Source organism: Gobio gobio, assembly GCF_949357685.1.
Source record: "Gobio gobio genome assembly, chromosome: 11".
Taxonomy (NCBI): domain Eukaryota; kingdom Metazoa; phylum Chordata; class Actinopteri; order Cypriniformes; family Gobionidae; genus Gobio; species Gobio gobio.
The window spans coordinates 42,180,832-42,207,102 of NC_137104.1; the positions used below are offsets into that span (position 1 = coordinate 42,180,832).

The following is a 26,271-nucleotide window of genomic DNA, read 5'->3' on the forward strand; positions in this document are numbered from 1 at the left end:
GGTATTATAGTCATCGGTTGCAACTTTATAATAACCATCCAGATAATGTTTATAGACAGTTTACAAAACAACTAGTAACCCTTAAGTATTCCCAAAGTGTTAGGAATATCTGGTCCGTCTATCTATGTAAAAGTAATGTTTATAGATGTTTAAAAAATGGTTACTTAAAGGTTTAAAAAAAAAATTAATGATACAGTGGTGTTTTTTGCAAATGTTTTCAAATTTTATGCACAGTATATGCAACAACAGTATTTGCACTGTAAACCTTTTTATTAATATAAAGTGTGGGTGAACTTAAACTGTATGGCTATGCTGCGGTATGCTGTGTGTGTGTGTGTGTGTGTGTGTGTGTGTGTGTGTGTGTGTGTGTGTGTGTGTGTGTGTGTGTGTGTGTGTCAGTGTCCTATCTGTGTGGATGCGTCTCATGTCAGCTAATCAAGGGACACTGACACACACACACACACACACACACACTCGACGCATAGATAGACTCGCGTCAGTTTCCTGCTCACATCGAGTTCTCTTTTGCTCTTGAACAAACCATAACACAGAGGATTGTGAGTATTCTCATATTCGAGTCTTAAATTAGTTAAATAACGTCTTAAATGAACTTAAAGAGTTGTGAGGAAATGAGATGCGCGGGACCGCGCGTGAGATCCGCGGTTGTTCTTAAAGTGACAGGAGCACTGATGATGCCTGTCATTAATGTTCATCAAAGAACAACGGCAACAGAGAAAATTGTAGCTTTAATGATGATTCATCTATATTTCATTTATTATTTATGCAGTTAAGGAAGGTTTGATAACTATTACATTTCTGTATAACAGGGAAGGCCATGGGTAAATATAACATTTATTATTTTGGTGATTTAGGTAAAATGGTTTAAAAAAACACAGCAGAACCACAGCGCATCTGATATGACTGGCATAACGCTGGCGAAGTTAGGGACCGTCTGCAAAGTTACATACAACATTGAAACGTGTATAACGTTACCAAACTTCACTAGCATTTAAAGAGAATGACAGTCATAAAACTGACTGTAAAGTGATCATCTAGGTGTCAGGTATGATGCACACATTTTGATATTTAATAAAATAAACTGTCAAATCATATGGAAATATGGATATGCATTATTTCTCTAGGATACTGTTTGGGCTCTAACACAAAATATGCTAGATTTAAATGCATCATAGCTGAACACTGATGAGAATATTTCTTGAGAATATATTTACAGAGATAATATTAGAGATTATATTTACGACAAATTATTATTATTTATGCGTTATGCGTTGCTATTGACGACGGCCATTAAGTAAAGAAATTCCACAGAATCTAGCTTAAAAAAGTGCTTAGAGCTGCTTTAGTTATTTGTTGTTTGTTTAATTTCAAATATAAAACTTGTTGAAATGTTTTAAGTGTGTGCATCTGTTCTTTTTGAACACTTTCATCTTGTTTGAACAAAACCGTGATAATATTGATAACCGTGATAATTTGGGTCACTATAATCGTGATGTTAAATTTCCATACCGTTTCATCCCTACTTTAGTGTGAATAAGTAAAAAAGAACTACAAACACCTTGAATTAAATACTGGCCTTCTGGACTTACAAAATTTTGAGCAGGAAAATATAACTTTTATCTATTTTATCCTATGATATTAAAATTAATCTAAATTTAAATTACATCATGGGTGTGGCTTGTGGTGATAGTGGCACCAGTTGCTGCGGTAAATTTGGCACATTCGAGCGATTCTAAAATATTCTCCTGTTTAAATGCATATTGCCTGCCGTGCACAGTTAAGCTGATGCCACCGGCGTGGCGGTGCCACCGGCTTGGGCCCGTCATCGCTGCTCGCAGCTTTAATTCTTTGTTTTTTTTATTTTTTTTTTCGACTTCTCGGGTACTTTTAGGGCACTTAACATGCTCGAAAACTCTTGAAACTTCGCACGGGCGTCGGAATGCGCGGCCATCAGAGCCGGGCTGAAGCTGGTACCCGGGCGTGGCAGGGGGGCTCGACAGCGCCCCCTAAAGTGGGGTCTGAAAACTTGGTCCATATATCAAACACACTTGCACGTACATGTATGAAACTCGGTACACATATAGATCTCATCGGGCCGAACAACTTTCGTGCTCTAAGTTATGCGTCAGCCCTACAGGAAGTGAGCTATTATGGGTTGTTCGGAAAACGCATGCTCTGGAATTTAATATACTCCTCCGAGGCCATTGTTTCGATCAGTGCCAAACTCGGTCAGCATGAAGAGAACATATCCAGGATGCTAAATTGCGAGCGGATTTTTGATATCTCAAATGGTTTGGCCGTGGCGAAGCAACGAATTTATGGCGAGAAAAGGGAAACAGGAAGTGTGTTATAACTTGTGCAAACATTGACTGGTTTGGATGAAACTTCAGCTGTGTGTTTGTTGTAAGAAGCCGATCACATGGATATGACTTTTGTGAGTCAAAGTTATAGCGCCACCAACTGGCAGCAGGAAGTGTGTCACTTTCAAAAATGCTTTGAATCACCATCTTATTTTCACCCCATTTATTTCAAACTTCATCAGTATAATGTGAAAACATGACAGATAGAGACGTATGAAATGGATTCCTGAAATTTCAAATACTGTTGCCATGGCAACGTGTCAAAGTTTGATAATCTTTTGGCTGTTCTGAGGCTCTTAGCATGCTTGAAATTGCTTGAAACTGCTTGAAACTCAACACACACATCAGAGATGTCAGTCAGTACACATGGACAAAGCCTCAGAAACGGGCGGGGATGAGGGCCTCTCTAGCGCCACCTTTTGACAAAAGTGGGGGGGTTAGTTTTATCTTCAGTCACCAAACTCGGTACATATATTGTTCTCTTCGAGCCGGACAACTTTCTAATTTACAGTCATTAGCTCCGACCAACAGGAAGTCAGATATTTTGGTTTGAAGGTGAATATTTATGTAATTCAGGGTCTTGAGTTTTTACGTTCTCCTCGTAGGCGATTTATTCAATCTCCACCAAACTCGGTCAACATGAAACAAAGATACAGAAGATGCTAAAATGCGAACGAATATTGGATATTTCAAATAATGTTGCCATGGCGAGGGATTAAATAAGGACAAAAAAAGGGGAACAGAAATTGTCTCATATCTTGTAAAATAATATTTTGATTTAAATTAAATTAAGATCGTATGTTTGGTAATTGAACTTGGATTAATTTAAAAGGACTATACTATTTTTCAGATCAATATATTTATTTATTTTAAATATTTTTTTAAATAATCAATTCTGTGTCAGTCTGTGCTGCTCTCCCCTCAATGAACACAAGATGGCAGCATTGTATTAGTTTTGAAGCAGGATAAAAAAAAATTCCATCTCTCTTTCTCTCTAAGGGGTTTGTCTCTGTGTGTGTGTGTGTGTGTGTGTGTGTGTGTGTGTGTGTGTGTGTGTGTGTGTGTGGGCATGTTTTCGTGAAATATCAGGACACAAATGTGTATAATGACATGGGTATGACATAGGTATTACAAAAAGAGGGTGAAATATGAGGACATTCCCCATGTCCTCACTTTTCAAAATGCTTATAAATCACACAGAACAAGTTTTTTTTCACAGAAAGTGAACTGCACAGTCTCCTGTGAGGGTTAGGTTTAGGGGCAGGGGCAGTGTGTGTGTGTGTGTGTGTGTGTGTGTGTGTGTGTGTGTGTGTGTGTGTGTGTGTGTGTGTGTGTGTGTGTGTGTGTGTGTGTGTGTGTGTGTGTGTGTGTGTGTGTGTGTGTGTGTGTGTGTGTGTGTGTGTGTGTGTGTGTGTGTGTGTGTGTGTGTGTGTGATGGGTAGGTTTAGGGTCAGTGTAAGGGGATAGAAAATACGGTTTGTACAGTATAAAAACCATTACGCCTATGGAATGTCCTCACATTTCACAAAAACAAACATGTGTGTGTGTGTGTGTGTGTGTGTGTGTGTGTGTGTGTGTGTGTGTGTGTGTGTGTGTGTGTGTGGTGTGTGTGGTGTGTGTGGTGTGTGTGGTGTGTGTGGTGTGTGTGTGTGTGTGTGTGTGTGTGTGTGTGTGTGTGTGTGTGTGTGTGTGTGTGTGTGTGTGTATGCCCGTCGCGACAAGGCAGGCAAACCAAGCAATTGCTTGGGGCCCCGAGCTGGCCTGGGGCCCCAAGACAGCAACAGGTTAAGAATAAAATGAAACGACAAACTGTGTGAGCGCCCCATTGATAGTCAATGCAGTAAAGTGCAATGACACTGTTATCGGGATCCCCCTTAAGGGGCCCCTCTCAGAAGTCGCTGACAGCAGCCAGCCAACCACGCGATCTCTGCTGCGGCAAAATACAAAATCTTCGGATTTTAAGCGGAATTTTATGCTTCAGGAAGCCAGAAAAGAAAAAAGAGAAAGGAAGAGGAGGATAAGAAAAAACAAGATAGTGGTATGTGATAAATTACACTGGATAAAATAGCTCTACTTGTCTTGTACAAAAATGGTGTAAGTTTGCAGCAGGTAGGCTAGCAAAAATATGTTTATGTTAGCTATCGTTACCTGCCTGACGGCAAATGCTGCTTGTAACGAACAGTTAGTGCAACTTTTTTTTCGAACAGACGGAATGACATGAGATTGCTATAGCTTTGTAATAGGTTTTGATGAAAGTGGCATAGCATGCTATACTAACTATTATTCATGCTATGTATAAATAACCTGGAAGAGTTAATATAGCATGCTATATTAACAATTATTATAAACATTATTTAACCAGAAAGAGACAGAGGAACATGATTTTTTTCATAGCTTATCTTAACGTGCTAGTGTCGGGATATATACGGTAGTGACAGTTTATGCAAATATGACATTATTTTTATGAGTTACCAATAGATCTTGAACAATTACTTTATTCTGTGGCAATTTTTACACTATTACATTTTGAAGTACAGTATCAGGACAACCCACATGTTTGACTGGTACTGTTTACATGTTTTACTGGTACTGCCCACGTTTTACTGGTACTGTTTATTAAACTATTTAACAAGGTATTATAGTCATCGGTTGCAACTTTATAATAACCATCCAGATAATGTTTATAGACAGTTTACAAAACAACTAGTAACCCTTAAGTATTCCCAAAGTGTTAGGAATATCTGGTCCGTCTATCTATGTAAAAGTAATGTTTATAGATGTTTAAAAAATGGTTACTTAAAGGTTTAAAAAAAAAAAATTAATGATACAGTGGTGTTTTTTGCAAATGTTTTCAAATTTTATGCACAGTATATGCAACAACAGTATTTGCACTGTAAACCTTTTTATTAATATAAAGTGTGGGTGAACCTAAACTGTATGGCTATGCTGCGGTATGCTGTGTGTGTGTGTGTGTGTGTGTGTGTGTGTGTGTGTGTGTGTGTGTGTGTGTGTGTGTCAGCAGGGGCGCAGCTAAGGGGGGGAAAGTTAGGACGATTCTAAGGGCCCACACACTTTTGGGGCCCCCTGAGATGATCTTGGATAGCTAGATTGGTGTGGTAGAGGGCCCAACATCAAATTCTTTCATAGGGCCCAAAATTGCTAGCGGCGCCCCTGTGTGTCAGTGTCCTGTCTGTGTGGATGCGTCTCATGTCAGCTAATCAAGGGACACTGACACACACACACACACACACACACACACACTCGACGCATAGATAGACTCGCGTCAGTTTCCTGCTCACATCGAGTTCTCTTTTGCTCTTGAACAAACAATAACACAGAGGATTGTGAGTATTCTCATATTCGAGTCTTAAATTAGTTAAATAACGTCTTAAATGAACTTAAAGAGTTGTGAGGAAATGAGATGCGCGGGACTGCGCGTGAGATCCGCGGTTGTTCTTAAAGTGACAGGAGCACTGATGATGCCTGTCATTAATGTTCATCAAAGAACAACGGGAACAGAGAAAATTGTAGCTTTAATGATGATTCATCTATATTTCATTTATTATTTATGCGGAAGGTTTGATAACTATTACATTTCTGTATAACAGGGAAGGCCATGGGTAAATATAACATTTATTATTTTGGTGATTTAGGTAAAATGGTTTAAAAAAACACAGCAGAACCACAGCGCATCTGATATGACTGGTATAACGCTGGCGAAGTTAGGGACCGTCTGCAAAGTTACATACAACATTGAAACGTGTATAACGTTACCAAACTTCACTAGCATTTAAAGAGAATGACAGTCATAAAACTGACTGTAAAGTGTTCATCTAGGTGTCAGGTATGATGCACACATTTTGATATTTAATAAAATAAACTGTCAAATCATATGGAAATATGGATATGCATTATTTCACTTGGATACTGTTTGGGCTCTAACACAAAATATGCTAGATTTAAATGCATCATAGCTGAACACTGATGAGAATATTTCTTGAGAATATATTTACAGAGATAATATTAGAGATTATATTTACGACAAATTATTATTATTTATGCGTTATGCGTTGCTATTGACGACGGCCATTAAGTAAAGAAATCCCACAGAATCTAGCTTAAAAAAGTGCTTAGAGCTGCTTTAGTTATTTGTTGTTTGTTTAATTTCAAATATAAAACTTGTTGAAATGTTTTAAGTGTGTGCATCTGTTCTTTTTGAACACTTTCATCTTGTTTGAACAAAACCGTGATAATATTGATAACCGTGATAATTTGGGTCACTATAATCGTGATGTTAAATTTCCATACCGTTTCATCCCTACTTTAGTGTGAATAAGTAAAAAAGAACTACAAACACCTTGAATTAAATACTGGCCTTCTGGACTTACAAAATTTTGAGCAGGAAAATATAACTTTTATCTATTTTATCCTATGATATTAAAATTAATCTAAATTTAAATTACATCATGGGTGTGGCTTGTGGTGATAGTGGCACCAGTTGCTGCGGTAAATGTGGCACATTCGAGCGATTCTAAAATATTCTCCTGTTTAAATGCATATTGCCTGCCGTGCACAGTTAAGCTGATGCCACCGGCGTGGCGGTGCCACCGGCTTGGGCCCGTCATCGCTGCTCGCAGCTTTAATAAGAATTGCTGACACTGCAATATGTGCCAACCATAGACCGTAAAAAAATATGGACGACGTGACTTCATTGGCTTCCGCTGAAGTAACTGAAGCCTCCGGAGGTCCGAATATGGCGCTGACATCTTGCGCAGATTTGGGACTGAGTTTGCGCAGTAGTGATCTCGGGACCGGAATCTGCGTGGTAGAGAGCAGGAAGTAGAGGTGCGATATCAAAAGCCCGCCCACACTCTCACAGATGCAGAACAGTTCATTATATTGGTGTGAAATAAACAGTTATGGAAATGTAGAAAATTAAAGCAAAAGCTCCAATCTCCTCCCAAAAATCCAGACAAAAATGGGCCAATCTCAGCTGTCAATCATGACGTCACACCCACCGTTTTTATAGCATCAAATAACTCACTAAAACTAAACTCATTTAAAAAACGAACACTTGAAATGAAATCATCGTGATAAAAACTGCCTACAATGACAGAAACCAACTTTTGGAAAAAGTTATTTGAAGTGTAATTTAATTGTTTAGTTTGTCTCGCGTCCATTAGAAAACACGGAGGGGTGGGGTTTATGACCTATACTGGGACCGGCCACCTGGGGGGCGATCAAGGCGCAGAGGCTTCAGTTTCTGAGAGGAGTGCTACAGGCTTGGTGCCAACCAGACAGGCCACCATTTTGGAAATCAACAAAAAATGCACACCTTGTCACATGACTGAACCTGGGTATTCCTTATTTGACACTTCTTGAGTTGAAATTAAGGGATAGTGTTTTAAAAAAGACCTTTCCAGATAATCACCAGTGTTTGTGACACCCGTGTCACTGCAGGTTCGGGGAGGTATGGTTTTACAAATGAGACCAGAAATCCTCAAGGAATCACCCACTTCTGATTTGTTGGTTGTAAATAAACAATTAAATAAAATAAAATTAACAATGCATTCCCTCAATAAAGAATAATTCTCATGGCAATGGAACATCATTTTAATAATCATCAAAAATTGATACATTGTGACATTTGGTCTTGTATTACCTTTCCTTTGAAATGATTTCTTTTCATTTTAAATATCACTGTGCCATATGATAACCTACCTTAAATTATAAGTTCCATTAAATAACTTTTTTTTTTCTTTTCATATTTACAAATTGGACAAGAAAAGGCATAAAATCAAATGGGATTCATCCCAGAAGAGTGCAACAAAACAATAACACAGCTATAATCGAATGATCTTGATGATTCATTACAATGGCTGTTTTCCTAAGATAGAAAGAGGATATAAATAAATGTCCACATCACCAAAGTGCAAACAAATCCATTATTGAAACTCTCTCCATTTCCGTTTAATTCATGTGGCTTCGTTTCAGTACCAGCATTCTTTGCTCACTAGTAAAGGCACATAATCTAACATATCAAATTCCAAAAAGAAAACAAAAACATTCAACGACTTTGTTTTGTCATTTACATTAAGTGTGAGCAGAAGTTGAGTTGGGGTAGAAAACGAAAAACAGAAAGCTTACAATGACCTCTAAAATCTTGAAAACGAAACTTAAAAAGAAACCAGTTTGACACCAGCTTGGTAAGCAAAATCATGGCTAGGTGTGAAGAAACCAGGATTTTGATAGTTAAAAATAAAAGAAATCCTAAATAACAGAAATAAAAATTCTGACATTCTACTTTGTTTTTAAGTTACGCTCAGGTAACTAAAGAGGGACATTCTTTTCCAATCTCATTGCACTTTCCCAGTTTAGCGTTAATTCCGTTCACAACTCCATATGCACTAGATGATGGATCTATCTGCAAGTAAAGCAGTTTCATTCAGGTGCCAACACTTAATGCTTAAGATGACTGATTCTTTACACAGCAAACAAGAGTCAAAGGGTTTGGCGTTGAAGAACAGGACTAAGGGAGGTAGCTTACAACAAAACACCCAACGCACAGGTGGGACTTCACTAATGACAAGACTCCAAAGGGAGAAACTCCTCAAACACAATGCATTAAACTACATCTACAGTCCGTAAAGACCGGGGAAAGTAACAGCTAAGATTGTTTCTTTTTGTTTTCCTTCACTTAGTCTTTTTTCCATTCGTTCAACTGAGTTTCTGGGGTGGGCGGCACCAATTATGCCAAAGGGGCGGTGAACTTTAACAGTGCCTCTTTCTCAAACTCCTCCATCTCATCTTCAAGGGAATCATTGTCATTCTCATGCTGCTTATCTTCTAACCCATCTGCCAGATCTTCCAGGATATCCGCAACGTCCTCGGCGAACTCGCCGAAGAGCATTCTGTCGTGAGCGAAAAAGCCGCCGTTGAAGAACTGGGCAGTGAGGCGGCTGAGAGACTCCTTGCTTTCCTGAGGAACTCCCTCTAGTTTGCTTAGGTAGATCTCAAGAAGGTCCTGAAACTCTACAAGCTTCACAGGAACAAGCCCCTCGGCGTCAGCGCAGTTGGATACGCCATGGCAGCCCTCGGCAGGATGTCGGTTCCTCCTGAGCTTCTCTTCTTGGTGTTTCCAGAAGTCTACCTGCTCCTTGTGGTGATGATGGTGGTGGTGGTGTTGATGATGCTTGGAAGATTTAGCCTCCCAAGGTCTTTCCTTCTGTCTCTTTTCCCTCTCCTGCCTTCTCTCATCCTTCTTGTGGTCCCACTCTTCTTTGTACTTCTTGAGATGGTCTTTCCTTTTGTCCTTACCATGCTTCCTCTCTTTCCCGCTTCCCACTTCATCCTTCTTCCAGCGGCTGTCATGTTCTTTCTTTCTGCCCCATTCCTTCTTTTCTCCTTTGTGCTCCTGGTGTTTCCTCTTCCAGTCTTCCCGCTTGCCCAGCTGGTCCACCTGTTTCGAGAGTCTCTTCTGCACTTCCACCAAGCTCTCCCTCAAACCCTGCTTGTTCCAGCCCGGTTTCTTCATTCCCTCCAGCCTCCTCCGGCTCTCCTCCAAAAGAGCTTTCTGTCGCGTGAGTTCCTCTTTCTTATCCAAGTGTTTCTCGGTTCCTTCCGGACTAGACTCGGCAGTGGAAGGCAGAGACCCAGAGTCAGGGACCTGTTGTGAATGATCTTCTTCAACTGAAGGAGAAAAACAGAATACATTATTATATTATTATTATTTTCATACTATTTTGTCTAAATAAAAATTATCACACTAAAACCAGACATTTTAAATGTCACAATATTATCATGAACAGTAAGAAAATTTGAAGAGTATGATAAATTAATAAAAGATATTCATTTTGAGATTTGCTAAAGATTGCATTTGGGTCAATGACAAATAAGAAAAATAATAATTTTAAGCAAAAGCGTCTTAAAATGCATTTTTATGTCCAAAAAAATGTATCGTGTTGATTCATATTGGTTTTACAGCTTTTAAGACAGCATTAATTCATTATTAAACAAGATTTCTGATTTTACCACCCAGAAAATGTCAGGTGGTGCGACCATATATTCATTTAAAATAATATACATATACAATATACAATATACATATGAATCATTGTAAAATGCATATCACATGGTAAATTCCCTTTCCCTTTTCTATGTATTGCCCTTTTAGTCCAATTCATATAAACGGACCTTTTTCTATGTGTTCAGAACACAATTTTCCATAAGGAGGTATGTTTTTTTTTTGTTTATATACATTATATAATGGTTTACATTTATATTTCTTACTTCATTTTGCATTTGCAGTGGGAATTGATACTTTTAAATGTAAATTTGCTGGACGCACCACCTGACATTTTAGGTCTTTGAAACACCACAACTCAAAAAGTCAATTGAATTTCAAAAAATTAAAAGACTATCTTATAAAGGAAATACTGCAGATCAATTTTATATGTGACATGTATTTATTTTTTTAGGAAAATAATGAATTCGGACACAAAAAATACATGTCATGTCATTGACCCATTTAACAGTTACAAGAACAGTTATCAGTGTTCTTATAGATAAACTGTAATTTGATAAGATTTTTTTTATGTTTTTGAAAGAAGTCTTATCCAGGCTGTATTTATTAATCAAAAATACAATAAACAGTAATATTGTGAAATAGCATTACAATTTAAAATAATTATTTTCTGTTTCCAATATATTTTAAAATGTAATTTATTCCTGTGATGCAAAGTGGAATTTAAAAATATATATTTCAGGATACTTTGATGAATAGAAAAGAAAGAACAGCATTTATCTCAAATAGAAAGCTTTTGTAACATTATACACTACCGTTCAAAAGTTTGTGGTCGGTAAGATTTTTTTTTGTGAATACTTTTATTCAGTAAGTATTTATTAAATTGATCAAAAGTGACATTAAAGACATTTATAATGTTACAAATGATTTCTATTTCAAATAAATGCTGTTCTTTTGAACGTTCTATTCATCAAATAATTGTACATGACTGTTTTCAACATTGATAATAATCATAAATGTTTCTTGAGCAGCAAATTATCATATTAGAATGATTTCTGAAGGATCATGTGACACGCAAGACTGGAGCTGAAAATTCAGCTTTGCCATCACAGAAATAAATTATATTTTAAAATATATTAAAATAGAAAACTGTTATTGTAAATGGTAATAATATTCCATAATATTACACTTTTTACTGTATTTAGGATCAAATAAATGCAGCCTTGGTGAGCAGAAGATACGTCTTTTAAAAATATTAAAAATATCGTCCTGATCCCAAACTTTTGAACGGCAGTGTACATATAAAAGACATAAGCATGCACAATGACATATCCAATATTGACATGTACCATTAAATTAGGGGAAAAAGTCAGCTGATCACCATGTAACCATTATCATGCTATATTACCAATATTTATTGTACATATAAATATAAACAACAGTTGAAATGTTTGGGGTCGGTAAGACTTTTTAATGTTTACAAAAAACATTTATCTTATGCTGCATTTATTTGATCAATAACACAGTAAAAACAGTAATATTGCAAACTATTGTAAGTTTAAAATAACAGTTTTCTATTTTAATACTTTTTCCTACTTTCAATGTCACATGATCCTTCAGAAATCATTCTAATACGCTGATAGGGATGAAACGGTATAGAAATTTAACATCACGATTATAGTGACCCAAATTATCACGGTTATCAATATTATCACGGTTTTGTTCAAACGAAATGAAAGTGTTCAAAAAGAACAGATGCACACACTTAAAACATTTCAACAAGTTTTATATTTGAAATTCAACAAACAACAAATAACTAAAGCAGCTCTAAGCACTTTTTTAAGCTAGATTCTGTGGGATTTCCTTCCTTAATGGCCGTCATCAATAGCAACGCATAACACATAAATAATAATAATTTGTCGTAAATATAATCTCTAATATTATCACTGTAAATATATTCCCAAGCAATATTCTCATCAGTGTTCTATCAGACACATTTAAATCTAGCATATTTTGTGTTAGAGCCCAAACAGTATCCTAGTGAAATAATGCATATCCATATTTCCATATGATTTGACAGTTTATTTTATTAAATATCAAAATGTGTGCATCATACCTGAGACCTAGATGAACACTTTACAGTCTTTTTATGACTGTCATTCTCTTCGAATGCTATTGAAGTTTGAAACGTGTATAACGTTACCAATGTTGTATGTAACTTTACAGACGGTCCCTAAATTCGCCTGCGTTATGCCAGTCATATCAGATGCGCTGTGGTTCTGCTGTGTTTTTTTTAAACCATTTTCGCTGCTGAAATAGAACAAAAACAGTCATCCACTGTATGATGAATGAATCTCCTGCGTACAGCACACGTTTATCTCTGCTTTGAGTGCAGATCTCAGTGAGAGCGGCGCGCGCTCTGAACAAAACTCCGCTAATCTGAACGCCTCTGATTATGAGATATTGCATTCATAAACTCAATAAAAGCACGTGCAAGTGCTTATAATGCGCAACGCGATTATAACAGATGGCTTTTGAGAAGACTATTATAAGTTCAACAGCCAGATTGGCTAGTGTGCAGCCGAAATAACGTTACACTCGCAAATGGCGGTTGTTAATGTCAAACCCTGATTATTATCCCTTAAATGTCACCCTAGTCTTGTCTGAATTTGTTCGTTCGCTTCACGTTATTATTTCCCAGACGTAGGTTTGGTATTGAGGTCAAAGTCCACTTGCCTTGCGTTCGTAGTTTTGAAGTGTTTTCCCTATTACAGCGACTTTCTTCTGGCATGTTTGCAGACAGGGTGACCATCTTAGATTAAGTTTCCCTCAGGACTTTTGTAAAAGCCAAAATATGACCACGCCTCAGATTTGGTCCTTTTAGAAGGCAGAACAATCCCCCGAGTGCTGTCACTGCTTTCTGCCATTTCTCCTCATTCAGAAAACAGCGGTGCGCCAGACTGACGCTGACTGGACAAGATTTACCGCGAGTTTTCACAACCGTGATAATCACACGCGGTTTTAATGATAATAAAATTTTATACGATATTACTAACAGTCACTAAATTTGATCGTGGTTTATCGTGAAACCGGTAATCGTTTCATCCCTATACGCTGATTTGCAGCACAAGAGACATTACTATCAATGTTGAAAACATAAAAATGTTGTTTTTAAAAAAAGTTTATTTGCAATAGAAATCATTTGTAACATTAGAAATGTCTTTAGTATCACTTTTCCTTAATTTAGTATAACCTTGCTGTTTCTTTCAAAAACAAAAATCTTACTGACTTTTGAACAGTAGTGCAATAGCTAACGAACTCATTCTTATCTTAGGAAACCAAAAGATGTCTTTAGGCTGTTGAATTTACAAGTGCATTCAGAGCCCTTTCCACAATATCCAAATTTAAATCTTGAGTTTTACAATTCAAATACTATGCATGTGCCGTTCCCACTCTTTCTCGTCATACCTGTAAGCTTTGTGAGCTCAGCAACTCGTGCTCTTAGTGTCTGTAGTTCGTCTTTTAAACCAGGCAGGTCAGACAGTTGTTCTTTCAATTTAGTGTTCTCGTTTTCCAGCACTCCTTTCTCAGAGCTATGCATATCTGTTGCTATTTTCAGAGCCTGGTCCAACTCCTGTTTCTGTGACTGATCATGAAAAAAACAAAGAAAGAACATATAAGTTCAACATTTTAAAATTATCTCCCAGTATACTCTATAGAAAGTGCATTAGAGGGATAGTTCACCCAAAAATGTTAATTCTGTCATCATCTACTCACCCTCAATTTGTTCCAAACCTGTATACATTTCTTTGTTCTGCTAAACACAAAGGAAGATATTTGTAAGAATGTTTGTAACCAAGCAGATCTCGGCAGCCATTGACTACCATAGTGGGGGAAACAAATACTATGGTAGTCAATGGCTGCCGAGATCTGCTTGGTTACAAACATTCTTCCAAATATCTTCCTTCGTGTTCAGCAGAAGAAAAAAAAAATCATACAGGTTTGGAACAACTTGAGGGTGAGTAGATGATGAAATTAAGAAAATAACATTTTCAGAAATTAACATTTTTGGGTGAACTATCCCTTTAAGACCACTATGTTTTCGCATACAAAAAAAGAAAAAAACAAACCCTTCCATGGCATTAGGAGGAAAAACGTTATATATGTAGGTAGAGAAAGACTAACCTCAATCTCAGCCTCCAATATATTAATTTGTTTATTCTCTTGAGCAAGTTTATCAAGGACTTCCTGGAAAAAATCATCAGAGAATGCCACAGGTGAAATCAACTTGTACATGCTTGTCAATAATAAAACAACACAGCAAAGACAGAAAATAAGGCAATGTACCAACCTGGTCACTTATTTCTGTCCCATCAAAATCATCTACAGGAGAGAAAATTAATTTGTAATGTTTGTTGAGATTGCATAGACAAGGTGAAGTGAATTAGGAAACTGTTAGTGTCAAAAACTCAAAAGATGGAAGTAAAAGTCAGTGTAGTTAGTGCAACAGCAGTCATTCTGTAGTTAGATAGTCTTTCAAGGCTATGTTGTGTCTGGATATGAACCAGGTCTCTCTGGAACACACTGCTGTTCAAAAGTTTGGGGTCCGAAAGTTTTTTTTTTGAAAGAAATCAGTACTTTTATTCAGCAAGGATGCATTAAATTGATAAGAAAAAGACAGTGCAGACTTTTACATTGTTACAAATGATTTCCATTTCAAATAAATGTTGTTCTTTTGAACTTTCTATTCAAAGAACCCTGTTAAAATCTATCACGCTTTCCACAGAAAAATATTATGTTATCAGCATTGATAAAATAATTTCTGAATTATCATGTGACACTGAAGACGGAGTAATGGCTGCTGAAAATTCAGCTTTACCATCACAGGAATAAATTACATTTTATAATATATTAAAATAGAAACAATTGTTTTAAATTATAATAATATTTCACAGTATAACTGTTTTTACTGTATTTTTTATTAAATAAATGTAGCTTTTGTGAGTACAAGAGACTTCTTTCAAAAACTTTTTTTTTAACCAACCCCAAACTTTTGCATTACCCAATTCAACAGTTTACACAAAAACCTAATTAAGAGTTGCATTTTGATTTAGTAACCCTGACAATCTCTGCAGAATCTCAGCATTAAAGATGCAGTGTGTAGTATTTATGAGAATCTATTGAAAGAAATACAATATAATATGCATATGTTTTCAGTGGTGTATAAAGACCTTACATAATGACCTGTGATGTTTTTATTACCTTAGAATGAGCGATTTCTATCTACATACACCCCAGGTCCCCTTACAGTGAAGTCACCATTTTGCACCGTCATGTTTCTACAGTAGCCCTTAACGAACAAACATCTATACAGAGCGCTAGTCAGAGCGCTAGTAGACAATATTTTTGTCCTGTGTCGGCCACCGTAGCTTGTCTATGTGCTTCGAAAGGGAGGGGTGAGCGGTGGGTCAGTGCCATTCACAACCTCACCTCTAGATGCCACTAAAATTCACACACTGCACCTTTAAGCCATTTCAGAGTGAGACAGCCACAACTGACACTAAAGAATGTGAAGTGTGTAATTTCTTGCCAAAAGTTGCACCAAATCGCGATCTGTTTATTTGAGTGGCCTGAACAATAGCGTACAGTTGAGGAGCCACCTGTTTGTCAGAGCAATGGAAGAGTGTTTGACAAAAGATTTCACTAGTGGTGGCACAGAAATTATACACTTCAACTTTAAAAGGTAAGTAAGTGTAGAAGCAACCAGCCCCTTGGTAAAGCAGTGCACCCTGGGTGATGATTTAGGCTGATGCTAGAGGCTGCCCTCAGGTAAATTTACCCACTCATTTGAATATGTGATATGTGAATATGTGATGGGAATGAACTCTACCATTAGCACAGGAGGGCAACTCCTATCTACAGCGCAAGCACAAGCAAATACTGCCACCTAGCTCAAACTATCAACCTACCATCAGACTGGTCAACCACAGAACCTGAAGGCATAATAACATGAATGCAACCACTGAAAATGGGATATTACATAATATCACATAATGTGGTATGTATTCATAACCATTGGCTAAATAAGAATCACTTAATGGTTATGCCCATCCAAAGTGTAATGTCATGTGTTGTATGCTTTGTAGGACCAATTATAATATTTATTTTTTAAATATGTTTTAAGAGTTGCAGCACTGTCACACAAAACTTACCGGAGAAAAAGAAGGATCCAACACAGAGCAGGACCAGTGCGCCCACTATCAGCTGATTCAAAGAGAAACCTCGCTTCTCCTCTTTCCTCACTGGCAGATTGAACTCCTCTTCTTCTTCCTCTTCCTCCTCGTCAGAGCTTCGCTTCAACACTATTGTGGGTTGCACATGTCTGAGCCTCAGACCATCATCTTCTGCTGAGGTGCTCGCTGGAAGTTCAGCACCAAGAGATTCTAAATGATACAGAAGAAAATAAGGAGAAGCCAGATGAGAAGATACATAGTAAAGGTGGGTAGAAATGTAACTAATTTCTTGCTTCAACATTTTAATATATTTATAATATAAAACAATATATTAAAAGCAATGTAACATTTACTCAAGCTCAGTGCAATTTCTTATTCAAAATCAATACATAATGCTTTGATAATTAAATTATTATTATTTAATATATAAATTAATATATAAAGTAATATAAATATTGACATGTAATATATACAGTCTGATTATTTATATATATATATATATATATATACATATATATATAATAGTAATGATAATTCAATAATGATAATTATTTAAGTGAAACAATACAAACTAAATATTTGTAATATATAAATGAATATATAAAATAATATAAATATTTAAATGTATTCTATATAGCTTGTTTTTTTCTTATTTATATATAAGAATACAAACACAAAGATTAAATATGAAAAGTAAAAAATAAATGATATACTAATTAAACTATCATATGTATTTTTTTTATTTATGTAAAAGTAAAACAGCACAAAGACTAAATATCATGAAAAAGAAAGAAAAAAAAGAGTTAATTTATTAATTATTAAAAAAATAATAATAATGTCATACCTGGCTCTCTGATCACATCTGGGAATTTCTCTGGCAGCTCTATTTCTTTCTCAAAAGTAGGCTCTTCCTCAGTCTCAACTGAACCAATGGTTTCCGGATAAGGGCTGTCAGGGGCGGGGCTTTCTGCTGTGGAACCAAAACCTGTATCAGCCTCAGAGGGCGGGGCCAGAGGTGGGGTTTCAGGGGCGGGATGTACATCAGCATGAATATCAAGCACAGGGATTGCAGAAGAATCCCTGGGTTTAGGGGCGGTGCATATGTCTGCTGTAATGTCAGACACATGAAGTGAGGATGAGCTTCTTTCTTTGAATGGTTCAGGAGTGGAGGTGATTTTGGGCTCTGGTTCCGGGGCGGGGCTTTCTTGGACTGGAACGTGCTGGTCGGGGTAGATATCAGTTATGTCCTCTTCAGTGGGTTCTTCAAGGACCGTCTCCTCTGAAAACTTGAAGGCTGATTCTGTAGTGATGCTGAAGGGAACAGCGCCCAGAAGGTCACTGTCAGGGGGAGAACTGGTGATGGTGTCATGGATGACAGGAGCATGGATCTCAGGGTCAAGCTCAACATCAGCTTGGCCAGATGCTACCATTTCCTCAAAGAAATCCGGTGATGTTTCCTGACAAACCTGGATATCGGACAACATACAACTATTAGTGTTTAGGGAGGGAACAGTTTGACATCAAGTATTAAAGGCCCACTGAAGTGCCTTGAAACGCGCAGCATTATTCAATGTGTTGACGTAATTTCCCCTGAAACGACTCCAGCTGTTAGCAGCTCCTCCTCTTTTTTTTAAACAGCCAACAGCATTTTGTTAATATCAGTTTGACTAGCCTTTCTGTTTGGTAAAGCCACAGTTTCCTCCTAATCTCTAACCATTTATCATCATAATCTCCTCCATATCGCTTTGAAATACAGCATTCTGTGCAGAATTTAAATTAGTCCGATTTGTTGGTTGTCTGCACCGACTTGCACATATGATCCGCTCTGTGCTCTTGTGTCTCTTGTCTAGAGCCGTTAGTGTGTGTGTGTGTGTGTGTGCGCTGTGGCAGTGCGCGGGAAACTAACATGAAACCAAACTTCATTCGCCTCAACTGAAAGCATATTTATTTACACTGTCTGAATCGTTTCCTATCGTATTTATAATGCACTATGTGCCATTCCTCCATGAAAATAGTAAATCTGCGAACAACAGACTGATTTCAGCTTCAGCGTCTATTTATAATGTAGGGGGCGGGGCTTCAGATTCTAGAGACCATTTGATTGGACAGAAGGTGAAGTCTGCCATGATGTCATAAAAATCTGTTATCCATTTTAACAGAAGTGAGAGACTGTAAGTTTTGAATGCTTATATCCCCTAAATGCGAATTTTGTCATTGTTTTGGAACACACCAGCTTATTCCTAACATTAAGGCTAAAATAGTCATACTAAAAGCTAAAAAATAACTTACATTTTGATTTCAGGGGGCCTTTAAGAAACAGTCTGACATGCAAATTCAGATGACAGGCACCACCTTTAGTAGAATTAGTGGTTAACAAGGGCAAAAAGAGGTTTGGAATCCATTTCAAATATTTACAGAAATATTGTAGTTTCAGTTGGATCCCATTTTAAGAACTATATTTGGTTCCCCAACTAACCCTTCAGTGAACTTCTTTTTTTTTAAAAAATCTTACTGTGAAGAAAATTTGAATTATCTAAAGATCATTTTTCCACTATATAGAATCTATTGTGCAATGAAAAATTTCCATGGATGTTCACGGTTATTCATGGAATCATAAATGCCAACAAAGGACCTTTATTCTGAAGAGTGTAATAGTGCCTTCAGATTTTTCGGGGGGACATGCATGAATGGATATTGACTACACTGTCTGAACAAACAAATCAGACTTCATCACTGGCAAAATGGCAGTCAAAATTGAAAGGTTGAATTTTAAAACCAAGTCAGATCTATGCAAAGTGTAAACAAAATGTGCAAAACAAATACTGTGAAGACAGGCATAGAGAATGGTAACTGAACGTCATGCGCTGTACATACCAGTGGTGATGCACTGACCTGGTGACCCTCCTCTGACAAAACGCTCTCCATCATTGGAGTTTCAGGGTCATGTGACCTCACCTCCAAAGAGCTTCCTGAAAAAAACACAGTTTCAAATTACAAAACCCGCAAATTGGAGCTTCAACTATCACCAATATTGAGATGATGCCGTTTCGTTCAAAAGTCCCTATAAACAGCACATTAATATACACTACCATTCCAAAGTTTGAGGTTGGTAATGTTTTTGAAAGAAGTATTTTATGCTCACCAAAACTGAATTTGAAAAAAACCAAACGAATATAGAAAAAATTATTTATATATATTAATTCTTTAATTCAGTATCATTTCTCCAGTTTTCAGTGTCACATGATCCTTCAGAAATCATTCTAATATACTGATTTGGTGCTCAAAAAACATTTATTATTATTATTATTATTATTATCATCAATGATAATTATAACAGTTGTGCTACTTAATATTTTAGTGGAAACCATGACACATTTTTCCAGGATTCTGTGGTGAATAGAAAGTTCAAACAGCATTTTTTTTTGTCACTTTTGATCAATTTATGCTGAATAAAAATATAAATTGTTAAAAAAATCTTAGTGAACAGAAAACGTTTGAACAATTGTGTAAACAAAATGATTTATTATCTTTTCCAATTCCCAACCTTAACTACAAATAATACTAATATTTGCTACCAATTCAAAAGTAGCATTAACAAGCAAGCAATTAGGTTTATAACCTGCAATTTCCTCTGAAAGACTGGGTGCATCCCCAATACTTTCCGTCCCATCATCCACTGGTGCTGCAGGGTCGGCGGCAGCCTCCTGCAATCAAAAGTGCACATTACTACACCTGATTCATTCATGAAAAGACAATATCACTGACACAAGCATTTTGTCAATGTGGTTTGCAAACCTCTGGAGAGAGGAGAGTCCAGCTGTTACTGGATGACCCGGTGCTGCCGGTGCTGTTATCAGACATGGCCCTCTTGTGGCTCTGCACAGCACCTTCATAATGAAGAGGACCACATGCAGATTAGTTTAATACCAATAACTACTGTTCTGCACAGACCATCATATTCAGTAAAATGAGTGCTGGCATACATTAATGTTGTCTTGTTATTTATTTATTTATGATTTAATGCCATATCAGCTGCAATGGCTATATGTTGTCTTGTTAAGTATGCACTGTTTTCATAATTCTAGCAACATTCTGCACATAGTATTGTACTATTTTGATATTTGGCTGAAATATGTAACACAGATTCTTCAATAAATATAAATGTGCCATTTGTTTAAAAAAAATAGCAAGATTTACTCTTTGAAATGAATCAGAGATAATCACTTAACACAAAAATGCCATTATATATTACATCTATATATGACAACACTGTTCGATATGTTTATAATTTGTTTTATAAATCAGCCAGATAACAAAATCACACAGACTCTGGTGAGTTTTACAATTGTTATAATTTTAAGTAACTGTTTATATTTTAAGGTTTTTCTTGTTTGTGATTAACGTTTTATTGTCTTTAAAATATAACAAGATAACATATATTCAAACAAACAATTAGGGAAGGGGGAGCAAAAGACATTATCAATCGTTTAAAAATCTGAAAAGAGGAGGAAAAAAATAAAATAAACATTTTATGTTTTTACACAACCATGGTATGTCAACTCACACAAATTGTAAGGAAATTAGTATAATTGGTAGATAATTTCCTTCATTTTAAGTTAGTCTCATTAGCTGCAAGCAATATTTGACACAAAATGGTTACTAATGGCAACATTTTATTTAGTCAACATTGTAAGATTTTCTGACAGTGGTGACAATTCAATAGATGGTAGCAGAAAATCTAGAGCTGTAGTCTCAGTTCATTAATTAATTCATTCAAGTGAATAGATTTGTCAATATTTAGATCACATATTTGACACATTGTGTATCTGACAGTGTTGACACGTTTTGAGTGACAGGCAAAGGAAAACCACAATTTGTGAGAAAATGGAGGAATCTTTCACCAACAGAAAATACAGGTAAATTAAATCCATCAGAATATGAACAGATTTACAGATAATATAATCATATCTGTATCCGTTTTAGCATGTTTTGTTGCATTCCTCAAGCATCAGTGAATTATATAATCCACACTGGCGGACAGTATAGCCTACCTCATTTATTAAATAAGAGAGAACCAATGCAGACAGTGATTACAGCTATTACATAACAACACAGAAGCCACAAACAATACACAAGAGACTGCTGCAGTCTATGAAGCCACCCTGAAATGTGACCAAAAATGGTCGGACGGCCTCATTGCATTCCTGGCCTATTGTTTATCGCGTTTAGACGGACATTAGACTCGGTAACGCGCTGTCATAATGGTGATGCACAGCGTAGGCTGCGTATTTACATTGTGTACGGTGGCCAATTCAGCCTTCAGCAACACTACACGCCATGAATGAACACAACCCTCTTCCGCATAAAATAAGGATCCTCACGAACGTATTACACATTATATACACGGATGTTCTTCTATAAAATGCTTACCGTGCTTAAAACGGCCTCAGTCGAGTTGCGCACGCGTTATTCCGTCCGTAATCGTTTAATTTCTCCACACGCACGATCCGTCTCGCGAACTTCGCAACTTCGGGAATTGCGAGTTCGCGTTTCTCTCCAATGGGACTCCGATTCAGATCCGCTCACAGCCAATGGGAATAAAGCGTCGTGTCGCGCAGACAGACAGCTCATTTCAGCTGTGACTGACAAACGCAGGTGAAAGTGACAATCTAAACGTGAAGTGCTCTCTTATCAGTGACTTGAGGAGAAGTAAAGACTGTCCCAACAACATGCATGAAGTCTCTATATATAGGGACAAGACATGTTCTCCTCCAGCAGTGTACTGACACGTCTACAGAACAAGAGCTAAATCTGTTGGGACTTCCCAAATGCCCGGACTGGACTAAATAAACATTGCTCTTGTGTTGCAACATGTTCTTTTGTAATTAACACATGCCACTGAGCTAAAGCAAATACACAGCTAAGCTATAGGAAACTACTGGTGGCATCTTTATTCAAATGCTGTTTAATATGAAAAGAAGAACAAATAACATAATTAAACTTACAACAAAACATTGTTTTTAAAGTTTGGAAACATTACTATTTTAATGTTTTTGAAAGAAATGTCTTATGCTCATAAAGCCTGCTTTTATTTGATCAAAAATACAGCAACAAAAAACTATAATATTGTGAAATATTATTAAAATGTGAAATAATGTTTTTCTGTTTCAATATACTTTAAAATATAATTGATTTCTGTGATGCAAAGCTGAATTTTCATAAGCCATTACTCCAGTCTTCAGTGACATATGATCCTTCAGAAATCATTCAAATGTGCTTATTATATTTTTTATATGATACTTTTTTTCAGGATTCTTTGATGAATAAAATCGTTTTTTTAAAGAAATTAAATAAATGATAAATTATTTATTTATTAAATAAATTAGTACTTTTTCAGCAAGGATGTGTTAAATTGATTAAAAAAAAGTGATAGTAAAGATTTATAGCCTATTGTTAGAAAAAAAATCTATTTTGAAAGAATGTGGTTCTTTTTAACTTTTTATTCATCAATGAATTCTGAAAAAAGTATCACATCAAAAATATATATATATATTAAGCAGCACTGTTTCCAACACTGATAATAAATCAGCATATTAGAATGATTTCTGAAGGATCATGTGACACTGAAGACTGATGGCAGATGAAAATTCATCTTCGCATCACTGAAATAAATTATATTTGAAATTATATTAAAATAGAATATCATTATTTTAAATTGTAATAATATTTCACAATATTACCGTTTTGTTTTCTGTATTTTTTGATCAAATAAATGCAGGCTTCTTTCAAACACATTAAAAATAGTAATGTTTTCAAACTTTTGACCGGTACTGTATATTAGCCATATTGAAGGGATAGTGTACAATCGGAAGGCCATTTATAAAGTCACCATAAAATCAAAACTGTTTTTTTAATGGAAACTTGTTTTTATGGAATATTGCATTTATCAGTGCACATCATTATTAATATGTTTTAATTAATGTGCACTTGTAATATTTAATCAAAATAATTTCCCCTCCTTTTTGCAATAACATCCAATCAATTCCCGATGAACAAAATCAAGTCCCACACTACATTTTTCTCTTGGGCTGTTTTTTCCAAAGACCCTTTAGGCAGGTCATTTCTCTCAGCGGCCATCTTTGTAACGCCTCTTGGGCAGCTATTTCAGTCATGCAAGTGCAGCTCTCTTTGAATGGGGAAACATCAAATTCTCCAAAGCTGTTCACCAAGCTTACAGTTATTTGGACCAGCCAATACACATGTGCAGTCATAAGCAGCGGCTGTACGCAATGACTTTACCAATTGTCGATTGGCTCTTTTGAAAGCGGGACTAATTCCACCATGTTGAACTTTCTCTCAGTCACAGTAAAGTGTACTGTCTTTTTCTAAAGTCTTTGAATGAACTCCACTTTTAGACACATCCTCACAAACTTCCCTAAGCACTTCCCCTCGGGGGGAATTCCCACTGGAAGTTTATTTGGACCAAGTGTCAACCCCCTGCGGTTTCTCTTGAAGCCAACACGGAAGTGACTTAAACTGCATTTCATTGACTGGCCGCTAGAGACAGGCTCCAAAAGGGAGTCAAATCTGTATCTCCCCCATGTTAAAATGCCCAACTTTACAGTAGAAAAAAAAACATGTTTACAGCCTGGTACAAAAAGTGGTTTTGGTCTATACAGCTAATTTTGCCCTTCATGACAACTGTGAGGGGGTGAATTTTTTTTATAACTTATCCATTTAAATTATATTAAGCCTTTAAGTTCTGCATAATTAAGGGCGTGGCAACTTGAGTGACAGGTGGATTGCCGTTTGTCTGCTGTCTGTTAGCCATCACGTCACCTCAGCTCAGCCTACAGCTCAGCCTCTTTGCCCATTTTCGGTTATCCGGGATTGACGTGCTGCCAAGATGGCGACGACCAGCTTCGCCCACTTTAGCGAAGTGGGGAAAATGCTCTTCAGAAACCTATGGGTGACGTCACAGACACTACGTCCATATTTTTTTTACAGTCTATGATTTGGACAGACCCTTGACCCCTCAATTTTGACTGAGGCAGCAAGTCTACTCTTATGTACACTTCAGGCAGATCCATAGACCACAATGCAATTTACTCCCAAGTGGATTTACACAAAATTAACAGAAAGTCAAAAGGCGTCAGGTTGTGCCCCGCTCTGCCAATGGGACCAATGGAAGGAACTTGGAAGCCATGCCTATTTTGGAGCTCCCACCTCGTTTTGGAGATCTCCAGGCTGTGAAACCGATCAAGATGATGTAAATGAATTGAAAACTCAGCCCAAATTACCACCTTCACAAACCAAGTGCAAAGGTTCTGTAAAATATGTGTTTTGAATAAATGTGTAGTAGTGATTGTTTTGGTCTATTATTAGGCAGGACTTGGCAAACAAGACCTATTAAAATACATCAAATACCATTCACCTTTTTATATTACTTATTGATTAATTTATTTTTTATTGAACAATATCAATTTACAAACCTTTTTGTATTACTGTATCGGCCTATTTGCATAAGTAAGGCCTGTCAATGGAATCTAGCCGTGTGAACCATCCAAAATGTGAAATGATTTGAAACCAAGATTCGAAAAAAGTATTAGGCTACTTGACTTGGCGAATTTCAAACACGCTCCGAGTTGGAACCACTAATTATAAACAAAAGATTTGTTAATGTTTCGAAGCTTCATAAAGCATAGTTTCAAAAGAGGCCAGGCCAGACAGGAAAGTAGCGCCGGTTTCAGTCGCCCGAATGAGCGGACTGCTATACAGCATTGACAATGGTAAACATTAGTAAATATGTAACCGCTGGATGGCGCTATTCGCCAATTAGCATCAATTATTCCAGAGCGCCACATGATCATACTGTGGCGTAGGCTACATTGTGTGAGGTATTTTGTTGTCGTCTATTGGAGTTTTCTGTGCCATTCACTCAAGTGACTTGGGAATGTCTTTTAAATTCAATTACTGAAGCAAACCGGAAACTTTTGTCCATAGTTAATTTGTGTTTCTGCTTGGGGGCAACTGTGTGAACGTACTTTATACATTCAAAAAATCCCTTGGACCCTTTGGTTAAAATGAATTGCAAAATTAGACATGAAATTAGTTGAGCAAAAGGTAACATTTGTTTGCAGAACAGATGTCACATGGTTGATATTTGATCATGTATAGCTGATGAAATCTGTTAGCTTTTTAAGTGTCCAAATACTTTTTGGGGCTACTGTGTATTGTCAATAGCATGTTATATTGTATTGAGCATTTTGCACTGTATATTGCATTGTGTCTGGATCTTATATTCATATCAGCAACATTCAACCAGGCCTCTTCAGACAGCAGTGCCCCTTTTAACATATGGTGACCATAAGACTTGCAGAATGTTCTACTGCCATTATAGAGGGAACTTTTTCAATGCCTGCACTGGATCGTTGGGGAACCACAGAGCGATGAGTAATCACTGCAGCTCAGAGATTTCAAGTGTGTTGTGCCATTTTTGTGCATACTTTCAGTGAACTTTCCAGAGTTCTTGCCAGTTTTATATTTCAATCTTCCTCCTTTGACAGCAAAGACCAGCTTGTTATAAACCATGCAGAAGGAGATGGTAGACATATGATCACCCTTGAGACTTTATCTC

The 26,271-nt window shown here is 36.8% G+C and overlaps 1 protein-coding gene across 4 annotated transcripts; it reads right to left on the bottom strand.

The window, feature by feature from the left end:
* Positions 1 to 7,975: 7,975 nt before the first annotated feature.
* On the bottom strand, positions 7,976 to 22,478 carry pbxip1a (pre-B-cell leukemia homeobox interacting protein 1a). 4 transcript variants are annotated; one of them, XM_079829531.1, is made up of 11 exons: positions 22,065 to 22,478; positions 20,430 to 20,521; positions 20,254 to 20,338; positions 19,527 to 19,603; positions 17,479 to 18,100; positions 16,614 to 16,844; positions 16,371 to 16,394; positions 14,753 to 14,784; positions 14,587 to 14,649; positions 13,870 to 14,047; positions 7,976 to 10,067 (listed from the first exon to the last, which is right to left on the bottom strand). In XM_079829531.1, exons 2-11 carry the CDS (start codon positions 20,493 to 20,495, stop codon positions 9,127 to 9,129), a joined length of 2,319 nt encoding a protein of 772 aa, XP_079685657.1. In that variant the 5' UTR covers positions 20,496 to 20,521; positions 22,065 to 22,478; the 3' UTR covers positions 7,976 to 9,126. The 4 variants fall into 4 exon arrangements, with proteins under 4 accessions (XP_079685657.1, XP_079685656.1, XP_079685658.1 ...); XM_079829530.1 differs by having other exon boundaries at positions 19,509 to 19,603; XM_079829532.1 differs by lacking the exon at positions 16,371 to 16,394 and having other exon boundaries at positions 19,509 to 19,603.
* Positions 22,479 to 26,271: the final 3,793 nt, after the last annotated feature.